Source organism: Fusarium subglutinans (assembly GCF_013396075.1).
Source record: "Fusarium subglutinans strain NRRL 66333 chromosome Unknown NRRL66333_c0000007, whole genome shotgun sequence".
NCBI lineage: Eukaryota > Fungi > Ascomycota > Sordariomycetes > Hypocreales > Nectriaceae > Fusarium > Fusarium subglutinans.
Window position 1 is genome coordinate 353,756 of NW_023502070.1, and position 12,688 is coordinate 366,443.

The 12,688-nt window shown below is 50.6% G+C and overlaps 5 protein-coding genes across 5 annotated transcripts; 2 read left to right on the forward strand and 3 right to left on the reverse strand.

The window, feature by feature from the left end:
* Window positions 1-453: 453 nt before the first annotated feature.
* Window positions 454-954, forward strand: FSUBG_1420 (30S ribosomal S8 protein; the record flags this gene model as incomplete). Its single annotated transcript, XM_036679087.1, has 1 exon — window positions 454-954. One exon carries the CDS (start codon window positions 454-456, stop codon window positions 952-954), a length of 501 nt encoding a protein of 166 aa, XP_036543130.1.
* A 343-nt stretch (window positions 955-1,297) lies between these two features.
* FSUBG_1421 (uncharacterized protein) lies at window positions 1,298-3,726 on the reverse strand (the record flags this gene model as incomplete). Its single annotated transcript, XM_036679088.1, has 2 exons — window positions 1,298-3,363; window positions 3,627-3,726. The coding sequence occupies 2 exons, from the start codon at window positions 3,724-3,726 to the stop codon at window positions 1,298-1,300; spliced, it is 2,166 nt and encodes a 721-aa protein (XP_036543131.1).
* Window positions 3,727-5,725: 1,999 nt separating this feature from the next.
* FSUBG_1422 (homoisocitrate dehydrogenase) lies at window positions 5,726-6,852 on the forward strand (the record flags this gene model as incomplete). Its single annotated transcript, XM_036679089.1, has 2 exons — window positions 5,726-5,750; window positions 5,807-6,852. 2 exons carry the CDS (start codon window positions 5,726-5,728, stop codon window positions 6,850-6,852), a joined length of 1,071 nt encoding a protein of 356 aa, XP_036543132.1.
* A 397-nt stretch (window positions 6,853-7,249) lies between these two features.
* FSUBG_1423 (elongation factor G mitochondrial) lies at window positions 7,250-9,889 on the reverse strand (the record flags this gene model as incomplete). The annotated part of the gene is made up of 4 exons (XM_036679090.1): window positions 7,250-7,304; window positions 7,355-9,381; window positions 9,436-9,547; window positions 9,606-9,889. 4 exons carry the CDS (start codon window positions 9,887-9,889, stop codon window positions 7,250-7,252), a joined length of 2,478 nt encoding a protein of 825 aa, XP_036543133.1.
* A 561-nt stretch (window positions 9,890-10,450) lies between these two features.
* FSUBG_1424 (uncharacterized protein) lies at window positions 10,451-11,987 on the reverse strand (the record flags this gene model as incomplete). Its single annotated transcript, XM_036679091.1, has 2 exons — window positions 10,451-11,622; window positions 11,675-11,987. The coding sequence occupies 2 exons, from the start codon at window positions 11,985-11,987 to the stop codon at window positions 10,451-10,453; spliced, it is 1,485 nt and encodes a 494-aa protein (XP_036543134.1).
* Window positions 11,988-12,688: the final 701 nt, after the last annotated feature.

A 12,688-nucleotide genomic window follows, 5' to 3' on the forward strand; every position in this document is an offset into this window, starting at 1 on the left:
ACTTCACCGCATTACTATCTTTATTTATGTCACCCTAAAAGGACAAAGCACGCCTTTATCACCAGTGCATTTATGCACTAATACAATACTATGCGCTTAACCAGTATTTGGCTTAGTCATTCTTTGAACTTCTGAAATTTTGGCCCGGATCTACAACACTCTGCGGAGAGTCTCGTTGAGATCGATATATTGGTCGGCATTTCCTCGCTCTAGGTCTTCGACAATTGAAGGTGGGAGGTTTTATCTCGGTCAATAGGTCTTCCGAATTCGAAGACCCGGTATCGTTTTCTTCTAGAGGTGAGTGCGACAATTCCACATCCAAATGCCGTACAGGAGCTGCAAGGGAAACAAATGCTAACAAAGCCTCAACGTAGAACCAAAAGACGATTCCAACGAGACGACAAAACTCACTCTCACCCAAATCGATACCGCCCACTCTCTAAACCGCCCATCATGCCCTCAATCACCAACATCGCGAACATGTGTTCGCATCTCCAAAACGCCTCTAAAGCCCGCCTGGGCATAACATCCGTCAAGAATTGCAAATACAACCTTCAACTCGCCCTCGCTCTTCACCGATCAGGTTTCTTCTCGACAATCTATCGCTCCGGTCCTCATCCCCCAACGCTCGAGCAGATGGTTTCTGAGCCTCCAGTGCAAGTGACAAACGCCAACGTAGCCACGATGCGCCTGTGGCTCGGTCTTAAGTACTGGGACGGTAAACCCGTCCTCGCAAAGGCCAACGCCATTAGCACACCAAAGCGTCTTATGACGGCCAACATTGCGGAGCTGGCTAGATTGGCGAGAGGGTTTCCTACGAAGGTGGATGGTGGTGTCGTGCCAGGGTTAAATCTTGGCGAGTGCATGTTTGTGTCGACGTCGAAGGGTATGCTAGAAGTGAGGGAGGCACTCGCGAAAAAACAGGGTGGTCTGCTAGTATGCCGGGTTTCATAAGCATGGATATCTAGAGGGGGTTTGCTCGGGTGGTAGGAGGAGCCGGTGTGCTTTCATGTTACGATAAATAGGGAAGCTTGTATTGTACAACTAGATTAAATTCCATAAGGACGGTTTGTTTATCAAAAATCAATCGCAGAATAAGAAACTGCCTTGCGCATTACAAATGTTTTTTGTTATCTTGCAATCTCGTTTTCGGTTGCGCTTTTTACAATAAGTATGCGATAAAATCACCATTCGCCTTCGCTTAAAACAGGTATCTATACAGCGGCTCAAAAAGTACATCCCTTCCTCCATGGCTAATAAATCAGCAATCTTATATCTCTCACAGTCTATCCCAAGTTCATTCAGCCTTGGTAACGCTCTCCTGTTCTTCCTTCTTCTCCTCGTCAATCTTCTCTCCAGTGGCATCCTCCTCTTCAACGGCCTCAACGCCCTTCTCGTCTTCCTTGGTATCATTCTTCTCTATGATGTCAACCCCGTTGTCCTTATTCTCTGCTGTCTCTGTCTCGGCAGACTCGGCATCCTTCTCCAACAAGGGAATCACTTCTTCGGTGGTCTCTGGTTTTGAATCAGTGGTTGATGTCCTGTTTGTCTCCTCGACGACAACAGGGGGTTGAGTAGAGCCCTCGTCCACTAGGGGAACGATAACGTCATCCTCAAGTGTCTTCTTGAATTCGGTCGCGGGCTCCTGCTCCCTGGGCTCCTCGGACTCATCAGTAGGATCCTCACTGGGAGGGGCAATGTGCTCCTCGGTAGCGGAGGTTTCGAGTACATCAGCAGGTTTCACCTCCTTCGGCGTCTCAGGGGTAACAGGGCGGACGTCTTCCTTCTTCTCCTGCTGCTTCTTGCTCAATTCCTCGGGGGCAAACTCGGCCTGGGATTCCTCTGCAACGGGCTCCTCAACTTCAACAGGAGCATCATCCACGACGGGCCCTGGTTCAGGCTTTTTCAAATACTTAGGAGCATTGTGGATCTGGGGTTCCTCGGTCTTAATCTCGGGCACCTCCGGACTTTCTGTCTTAGTTGACTCGGGTGCCTTCTCTTCAACCACGGGCTCAACCTTTGAGGTCTCGTCTGAGGCGACTGAACCTGTCACTGACTTGGATTCAGCTGCCTTCCTGGCAGGTTTCTTGGCGCTTCCCGGAGTTTTCATACTGCTCTCGCGGCGGGTGGCATCGGCTCCTGAAGATGTTGGTCGCTTTGCTGTCTTCTTGGGCGGTGTTGTAGGCACTTTCTCGGAAGTCTTTTGAGCGGAAGCTTGTGTTGGCCGCATCATGCGGGCCAAAAAGCTCTCATCCACTGGTGCCTCTTTCTTGGGGTGAGCAGGATCGGAGGTTTTCTTGGGAGGAGGGCCAAGGCTTGGCCGTGAGCGGCCAACGTTCGAAGGTTGACGCTTGACGGTTTTGCCAGTACTGACGCCAGCTCCTGTCGCGCTCGCCCGGCTGGCGGGACGAGCAGGTACGCTGAGATTCTGTGAGCTGGCCGAAGGTTGAACCTGGCGACCAGTCTTAGCACCAGAGGATGCAGTTGGGGCCATGAGAGAAGCCGGTAGATGCACAGGCCTCGTGGGAGACTTGGGCTTTGGTTTCACAAAGGGAGCATCGCCAGGGGTAGGCTTCAATGGCTGAGGCTTCTTGGTTGCGTTAGTCACTGAAGGTCGTGTAGCCGTTGGCGTGGTCCTTGGTGCCGGCTTTGTGTCCTTCTTTGGTGCTGGAGCAGCCTTAGGAGCTGGTTTGGGCTCGGGCTTGTGTGTGGCGCTTGCTGTTGGCCTCGTTGCAGAAGGAGACTTTGCTGGAGGCTTGGTGTTCGGAGCTTTCGTGGAGATGGTGCTGGGTCGAGTGGCGGTTACTTTCTTGGGAACGCTAGCCTTGACAGTTGCTGCGGGAGCCGTCTCCTTTGGCAATTTTGCTTCCTTGGTGTTCTCGGCCTTGGTCTTGCCATTGGCACCCGCAGGAGCTGCTGGTGGCTTATTTTCCTTCTTTGGCGGCGAAGTTGCAACAGGCTCTGCCGTGGCAGGCTCTGCTGGTAGCAATGAAGGTGATGGTTCCTCTGCGTCTACCTTCTTGTCGGGGTTAACACTTGGCTCGTCGGTGACAGCTCCCATTTGCTCTGTGGGTGTCTTTGGGGGATCAATTTGGTGACGGGGCGACTCTGGGATTGCTTCTTGGAAGAAGGGCTTGCCTGCGCGTGGCGCATCTTCAAGCGACGCGGATGGCTTGTCCGGGATAGTGGAAACGGATTCTGCATCGGTGTCCATGCTTAATCGACGGCGTGATACACTGGATTCGTGGCTGGGATCTCTCCTAAGACCTATCCTTCCGTCTTTCTCAATGGCAACAAAGCTTGTTCTGACTTTTGACAGTGGCCGGACAGGTGATTCGGTTCCGCTATTGCCTGTGCCTGAGCCTGTGGAGAAGAAAACAGGTTTTGATCAGCAAGGGGTTGAAGGGAGAGGATGGACGGGAAGGACACGGTAGGTAGGTAGGTATGAAAGAATGACGCTGAGAGCTAGTGTGGACACGAATCCAGGGCAGGTACAATTGGAGCAAGCTTTTCAACGGCTTTCCTAACTTAAAAGTTGCATATCGCAACAGCTCTAAAAGTGCATCCCACCAGCCAGGAAATGCGCGCTCATTCTTGAGATCATGTCGCGAGAGTATCGTTCGTACCTTGGACAGGAGTAGAAGCGCCTGATGATCGGCCTCTGTCAGGCGGGCTCGTGTCGCCCTTGTTCTCGAACATGGCGCGGAGGTTCTTGACCTGACTCATTGTTGCTGAGGACTCTCAGAGACGAGACGAGCTGGATAATATGCAGGTTCGGTCTGGCGACCTCGAGGTCTTTTCGGGGTGTTCGTTATGTACAGTTTCAGCAGGTTCTAGAGTTGAGCGCGTGTTGTGAATGGATAGGGATTAGGATGAGGACAAGATGGGACGAGGTGATGTCTGGCTGGTTATGAGCGGCGTCCAGTCGCACAGGAGGCAGGGTACCTTGCTCCTTGAGGTACATCAGACAGATACGACGGGGCTCCTCAGGTCAGGCACAGGCCGTTAGTGGATTGAGGGGCGAGCCGTCAAACAAGGGGTGCCTGCTGTAGCTGGTCTAGTGAGGTATTCCAGGAGGCGTTTCAGCGCTTGATGAATACTTTGCTGTGGATGTATCCCATGGGGCTAAATTGCTTCGGTAGGTGGAGGCGGATGGTGGAGGGACTGGCAACCCACAGAGAATGGCTTCTGGTACGTTGGGCATGCAGAATAATAGGGGCTAAGATCACTGGACAGTACAAGAGCTAGACGGAGCACAAAGTAACTCTTCAACATCAGTCATGTACTACAGTATCGAGGTGGTGTAGAGACAACTCCTGAAGCTCGGTAACTAGCCAAATCATTCCATATGAAACGCCAACCATCACTCGCACAGCAACTAGACGTAATCTTGACTCATCAAAGAAGCGCTGCCTCACGAATTTCATGTCTAGAATCCCAAACTCAAGTTACTCTGGCAGCAAGTCAGTTGCTCGGTGACATTGACTAACAAGGCAATAGACTGGATTGGATGGAGCCAGGTATGGGCGGTGCTCAGACAAGGATCCAGTCGAAATGAGGCACTGAATGGATCTCGTTCACATCAGGCTTAGCCAGGGACAAAGTAAATTACAGTCATGATGAGTTCACCGTGATTGCCGGCACAGCGACTGTACTGTGTATAATCTCATCAATTATCAAGTCAAAAGGTGTACTCGGCCCCTCGAAAGCACCTGAGAACATGAAACGACAATGAGCTATTATGATTAGTAGCCAGCTATTCCTGGACTGCCACGTTTGGCAAAGGATTGTTATGTGCCATTGACAGTCAAACACCAGCGAATGCTCCATCGAAGACATGTAGAACTGAAATCGAATACAATGTCCAATGGCTCAAATCGGTCGAAATGAACACAAGATCAACCTCAACATGGGACGGACCAGCCGCAGGCGACCTAATGTTAGCAGTCTGGCTACCAATACGTACCACATCATTCGTTCATTAATTCATATAATTACCCCTTAACTATTCTTATTTTATTTTATTTTATTCTAATTCATTTCATCCATCCCGTGCCTCCGCTTCTCCCATGTTGTCTCGGCTCTGAAGTTATTCCTTCGGCTCCCCTGCGGCTGTCCTACAAGCTCATCCCACAAACATAACATGTTTCCGTACAACTTAATCTTCTCAATGGACGCTTTGAACCTTGGAAGGTGATAGGTATTGGAACGTATGTATGGGCTTGTGTGGGGTCGGCTATGTCTCATTATTCCCTCCCCACATCCTCCGATCGAAGCTCTCGTTCCAGGTAAATCATATCCAGTGGACCATTGACATCCAAGGACTCTTTCGTTGGATCATTGGTTGTGCGCTCACGTCGTATGGGAGCTGGAATTGGATCCATCTCGTTGTTGGCGTGACTATTGATTGATACGGTTGTGAGCCGAGTATCGGCCAACAGTAAATGCTCCCAGGCAAGATTAATATACACAGAGGTTTTTCTCAGACAAATCAATACACTTAATAGAGATGTTATCCAGAAATAGAATACGAGAAAACGCCTGAAATGAGCAGGATACTTGTAAATTCCAATTCAAAAGTGCAGTCAACATAAACTTTGTATGCCTGCCGCCATCGGCCTGGCCACTTTTTAACCGATACCAAAAATTCATACAACATTTCTTACCTGTTCCGATTCTCGGACAAAAGAACTTGAACTTCTTCTCAACTCCAATTGTGCCCATCATGTCTTTCCGCACGCTCAGAATCGGTACAGCTCGCCACCGCCAACTCGGTCCAATATCTAGCTAATATGTTGAATTCCAGGCCTCATCCCCGGTGATGGCATTGGCAAGGAGGTCATCCCCGCCGGCCGCCGCATTCTCGAAGCTCTTCCCGCATCTCTTGGCCTCAAGTTCGACTTCGTCGACCTCAAGGCTGGCTTCGAGACCTTTGAGCAGACCGGTGCTGCGCTCCCCGACAAGACTGTCGAGGTTCTAAGAAACGAGTGCGATGGCGCACTCTTTGGAGCTGTGAGCTCGCCTACACAGGCTGTGAAGGGTTACTCATCGCCCATTGTCGCCTTGCGAAAGAAGCTCGACCTCTACGCCAACGTCCGTCCCGTCAAGACTGTCATGACCGCTGCTAAGCCTATCGACATGGTCATTGTCCGCGAGAACACCGAGGATCTGTACGTCAAGCAGGAGCAGACCCACGAGACTCCCGAGGGTAAGGTTGCCGAGGCTATTAAGCGCATTTCCGAGAAGGCTTCGTTCCGCATTGCTACCATGGCTGGTGACATTGCTCTGCGTCGTCAGAAGATCCGTGATGCTGGTGCCTCTAGCATTCACAAGTCTCCCCTTGTCACTATCACCCACAAGTCCAACGTCCTGTCCCAGACCGACGGTCTCTTCCGCGCTACCTGCAAAAAGGCCCTTGCCGATCCCAAGTTCTCATCTGTTGCCGTTGAGGAGCAGATTGTCGACTCTATGGTTTACAAGCTCTTCCGCCAGCCCGAGGACTACGATGTCATTGTCGCTCCTAACCTGTACGGTGACATTCTCTCCGATGGCGCTGCTGCTCTTGTCGGCAGCTTGGGTCTCGTCCCCAGTGCCAACGTTGGTGCGAACTTCGCCATTGGTGAGCCTTGCCACGGCAGTGCCCCCGATATTCAGGGCCAAAACATCGCCAACCCCATTGCTACCCTCCGATCCACTGCTCTGATGCTCGAGTTCCTCAACGAGGAAGAGGCTGCTGCTAAGATCTACGCCGCTGTTGATGGTAACCTTGAGGAGGGCAAGCTTCTGAGCCCCGACCTGGGTGGTAAGGCTACTACCGAGGAGGTTGTCGCTGACATTCTCCGACGCATGTAAGATATATAAAACATCAAAATTCGGTAGCTAGATCAGATATCCCATGATGTGTGAACAAGTAACGATACAGGTAGTCTTTAGATACAGCTTAGAAATCCATGTGAAGACTCGTTTGTTTTAAATACATAGAGACGATTGTATATGGTATACCATTTTCCATCCATCTTTTCTAAATTCCTCCGTCAAAGGAGGTGGCCCTATCTAGCTTCTACAATTCATTTGTGTATCGTTGACTTCCAAGCCTCTACCAAGGAGTCGTTTTCGTATGACGTTATATTACAAGATCGTGCACCTATTCGTGTGTGTTATACAATAGCATAGACAACATTGTCCACGCTGAGGCCATTACATCACTGATGTACTGGGCTATGATACATCTTCAGCTCCAGTGACTAACTTATTTGGTTCGCTTAGCCTCAAGCTCAGCCTGATACTTGGCGACCAGTTCCTTTCTATAAAGTTGTTAGTGCTTACTCTTTCGCAATGATGCAGGGATACATACTGAAGATGAGGAGGAGCAGGGGCGTAGTGGCTGAACTCCATGCTGAACTCGCCCTTGCCTTGAGTGGCAGCACGAAGTTGAGAGCTGAAGCCAAACATGGCGTTCAGACTGCAGTCGCAGATGAGTGTGAAATCCTCGCTACCAATATCGGTATCGTGAATAGTGGCATTACGCTTGTTCATAAGCATAAGAATGTTACCCTGGAACTCGTTGGGGGCAGTGATAGTAGTCTTCATGAGGGGCTCGAGAACCTGGCCACCAGCATCGGAGAAGGCCTTCTTGAAAGCCATCTGGGTGGCCAAGTTGAAAGCATAATCGGAAGAATCGGTAACGTGAGTAGCACCATCGTTGACAACCATCTTGGCGCCGATAACCTTGTGGCCCAGGAGAGGACCCTTCTCACAGACAACGTCGAAGCCCTTGGCACAGGCAGAGAGGAACTTGTCGGGAATGTGACCGCCAACGACCTGGCTCTCATAATGGTTCTCATCAGGCTTGTCGTTGGGCTCAATCCATCCAGCAACACGGGCGAAGTCACCAGGGCCACCACTCTGTCGCTTCAGAAGGTAGTCGTAGTCGGCTCGTCGTGCGATTGTCTCTCGGTAGGCGACACGGGGTTGGCCAGTGACACACTCAGTCTTATACTCGCGTCGGAGACGTTCCACATAGACCTCAAGGTGCAGTTCACCCATACCAGAAATGATAGTCTCCTCACTCTCAGCGTCAACGTGGACACGGAAAGTGGGGTCCTCGCGCTGGAATCGGTTCATGGCCTTACTGAAGTTGTCGGCATCACCGGTTCGCTTGGGCTTGATGGAAAGAGACATGACAGCATCGGGAACGAACATGGAAGACATGGTGTATGGAAGACCTCCGTCAGTGAAGGTGTCACCGGAGGCACAGTCGACGCCAAAAACGGCGCAGATTTCACCGGCACCAACCTCGGAGACATCTTCCATTTCGTTGGAGTGCATGCGGACGATACGGGGAATTCGGACCTTCTTGTCAGTTCGAGAGTTGAACAGGTAGGTACCCTTGCTCAGCTTGCCCTGGTAGACGCGGATGTAGGTGAGTTGACCATAATTGTTTTCCTCCAGCTTGAAGGCAAGACCGACAAAGGGAAGAGAGTTATAGGGAACCAGCTTAACAGTCTTCTCGCCCTGGGACTTGTCCAGGCCAGTGTTCTCAATTTCAGAAGGGTTGGGCAGATAGTCGCAAACAGCGTCGAGCATAGGCTGAACGCCCTTGTCGGCAAGAGCAGAACCCATCATGACAGGAGTGAAAGTTCGAGCGATAGTAGCACGCCGGATAGCGGCCTTGATCTGGAGGTTGGTAGGTTCCTGCTCCTCGAGATACAGTTCGGCAATTTCGTCGTCGACATCAGCAAGCTTTTCAATCAGAGCCTGGCGCTTCTCCTTGGCGAATTCCTGGAGAGGGCCGGGAATCTGATCGGTAACGCGAACCTTGGTACCACGGGGACCCTCAAAGTACATAGCCTGCATGTTGATGAGATCGACAACGCCCAAGAACTCGTCTTCGGCACCAATAGGAATCTGGATGGCGGCGGCGGGAATCTTGAGCTTCGTGTTGATCTGTTCTACTGCTTTCCAGGGGTTGGCACCCATGCGATCCATCTTGTTGACGAAGGAGATTCGGGGGACATTGTAACGTTTCATTTGACGGTCGACGGTGATGGTCTGAGACTGGACGCCAGAAACAGCGCACAGAATCATGACAGCACCGTCAAGGACTCTCAGGGCTCGCTCGACTTCGATGGTGAAATCAATATGACCGGGTGTATCAATCAGGTTGAAGTGGTAGGTTTCCTCTTTGCCGTTTTCCATTTTCTTCCAGTCGGCGAAAGTAGCCGCAGACTGGATAGTGATGCCTTTTTCCCTTTCGAGTTCCATGGAGTCCATCTTGGCGCCGACGGAATCCTTTCCTCGAACCTCGTGGATCGAATTGATTCGGCCGGTGTAGAACAGGACCCGTTCACTGACTGTTGTCTTTCCACTGTCGATATGGGCCTGTTTAGTTCTTGTTAGCCGAAGGGGAGAAATGGTGACGATCATTGATCATACAGCGATACCGATGTTGCGCACACGAGACAGGCGCTTGGCCTCCTCAGTGGACATGTTGGCGGCGACATACTCGGGTGTCAAACTGGCAGCGTCTTCCTGAGCTTTCTTGAGACTATCTATGATGTTAGCATTGTGTTCAGGAAGCAAAAGGGGGGCAATCGAGAACTCACGCTTCTTGCGCCGCACTGCAGCTACGCTTGGTCTGACTGAAGGCTCGTCGACTCTCCCACGTGGGAGCGGCAGCTGATATAGTAAAAGAATGGCTACCACAGCTTGGCTGCTGGGTGCCGAGTAGCAGACGGCAATTGAGCCATCTGGCAGCCCATGTTGCCCTCATCTTGCAATCTTGGACTTCAGCAAAGAAGTTGAGGAGAGGGTTGCCAATGATCGACGCTCCATTGGAAACTTTTTTCTTTGGTGTCGGGATTAGCAGGATGGAGGTGTAGCGCCACATGTGTACTCAGTTCTGATTCGCTCAGCGCGTAATTCCCGCCATTAATGGCACTGTAACTTGAGTGTGGGCGCCTCAACCGGACGCCTCCATGCCTCGACGGGAATGTAACAAGACAACGTCCGAACGTTCTCTGAGAGAAAAAGTTACTTGAACGCAACACATTCTTTAGAAGCTATTTAAGATATGTTTTGAGTAGTCAAGACTTGATATGCGCCCCATCTAAGAGCTGCTAACGTACAAAACTGCCGCCAGTCTGCTGAGGTTGAGGCCTCGGGATTTTTCTCGACTTGAGATTTGGAACATATATATGCATAGTTAACGTTTGCATTTGTAAGAATTCTTTTAGGCTCTTTATGCAATTCTGTTACTGGTATCATTTGTGTAGTCTCATCACCCATTGCGCCCTTTTTGTATCCTCATTACCGACGGCTCCGTCCGGCCGTTAAACGCCAAAATCAGCCCATGTCAATGCAATCCTTGTTCAACGCCAGTGTCAAGAACCTGTTAGCCTCTAAGCAGATGACTTATGCAATGCAGCCAAAACTCCTGAAGACGGCGTCATCAAAAAATGCTTGAGAAAATCCCTCCGCATGCAACCATGAAGCTCATAGTGGTAACGACCAGCGCCAAAGATGTTGTCCCAGGGACAAGCAATGATCCCGCGTTGTCCTCGTCATCATTTCCATTTGAGTCCGACTCTTGAAATCCTTCAGCAGCAGTGAAGTTATGACCTGGGACTGTTGGTTTTTCGGTTGCTCTGTGCTGATTACTTGCTGCAGTTGCGGACGGGATGGTTGCCCCATAGCTCTTAAATGGGACTCGTTTGCTTTTCGTCGAATTGAAATCAGTAGCAGCAATTCCAACTTCGTTGTTGACCAGGTCATAAACGACATAGGCGGATCGAAGAAAGGTGTTACCAAGTAGGTACAGATCGTTGGTGTCGTTTTGTATACCAAAGGTACATATGTTCTCGCCCTTATACGCGCCGGATTCAAAGGCTGGCATATTGGCCGCATCGCTGGTCATGGTAAGAACGAGTTCATCCATTCCTACACTGATGCTAGGACCTTCAGGGCCTGCGAATCCAAATGTGAAATTCCCCTGGTTCCTGCCGTAAGCACATGGTAGAACAGCTACTCCATAGTATGGCGACCAGACAGCACCAACTTCTTCCCAGATCTCATGAGCCAGATCTTGGGGAAGGTAGCTCAATGTGGTTCCAGAATCGAGAACGGCCTGAATAGGGAAACTATCGGAGGTAAGGACATCGCTGCCGCTGGAGCTAGTGGCGACCAGCGAGGTCAAGGCCACAACGAAGTGGTAGTAATGGCCATCTAACTTTTGAATGTCGATCCGATGCATATCGCCCACATACTTTGCTGTGTCAACCCCTCCGAATAGAATACTGCCGGCTTTGGCGTCTAGGTCGTTGAGCCACACACTGTAGGCGATGGTGTTGATATAGCCTGCTTGGTACATCGCAACAGGAAGATTGGGATAAATGACATCCGTGGTGCTGCCCGATGCCTCGTTCTTGGCGTAACCAACGCCAATCAGGCCATATGAAATGTTAGTCTTGATAGCCAGTCCCATTGTCAGATTGTTGATGACAGCGCCGTCCAACTCAAATTGATCTTCAAAATAATCGCCCTTGACATAACTGTCGTCTACAAAGGTGATGCCGAACATTCCAGGCGCGACATGTTTGAATGTCTTGGACTTATCGGGGTCAACTTTTAAATTGTCAGTAACGAAGCATCACACTTGTCGGGGGTGCCATCTTACAGCTTCCAAGAGGGCAACCACTTTTCCCATTCTTGTCGTCCTCGCAGATATCTGCACATTTCCAGGGAACCCATACATCGCTACTCCCGGTATCGAGCTGAAGGGTAATGTTCTGAGGTGGACTGCCGATCGTGACCTCCGTAAAGTAGCCTCCTTCAGATCTGTCATTACTTATGGCCTCTTCATATGTAGTTTTGGCGCGACGGGCCAAATGTGGTTGAGGATGGCGACCCTCGATGTTCCACTGGATGGTTTGGGCTTGCACAAGACCCAATGTCGAAACCAGCCAAGCACCCACAAGGGACGACTTCATTGCAGCCACGAGGGAGAGGCAGGCAAGAGCCAGGAAGAGATGAGTTCAGGAATGGCGTTGAACGGAGTAACGCCACCCTCCTCCATAAGGCGAAAAGGCGCGGGGCCAACCAACTGAGATGTAAGAATACTGTAAAATGGCAAGTGCCTTTTGTGTATGAATAAGTAGGTGAAAGGGTAAGGATTTGAGACAGGAGTTGAGTTGGGTTAAGTCGATAGGTATCGGTTTGTTTGAAGGGCGAGGTAGTGCAAAGAAGCGCTTAACATCTAATAAGCTACCTTAGGTTGGTTGCGCTAGGACATAGGACACAACAGGATGTCGCAAGAAACGCCAGCTGGGTAAAAGACCCAAAGATAGGACAGATGTGGTGGAGCCTGGGACAGCTGCAACTGCCTGTATGTATGTTAATGCAACTGATGAAAGAGGGGAATTCTTGGAGAATATAAAAAGAACAAGGGTGGAAAGGAAAACGACGTAACGAATCAGGGTTAACAATGAGCGAAAGATTGTCGATTGACAGGAGATGATGGGTGAAGTGGAAGAAACGGCACGGGGGGGCCACGCAAGCTTGGTAACAAACGACGAGCACACCAGACCAGACTCGGGACTTTCCCACTTGGATCACTAGCAAAACTGTTACCAACTCGGAAACTTGCCTCTTGACTTCCATTGAGTGCGTGCACGCTGTAGCGCCAAGATGT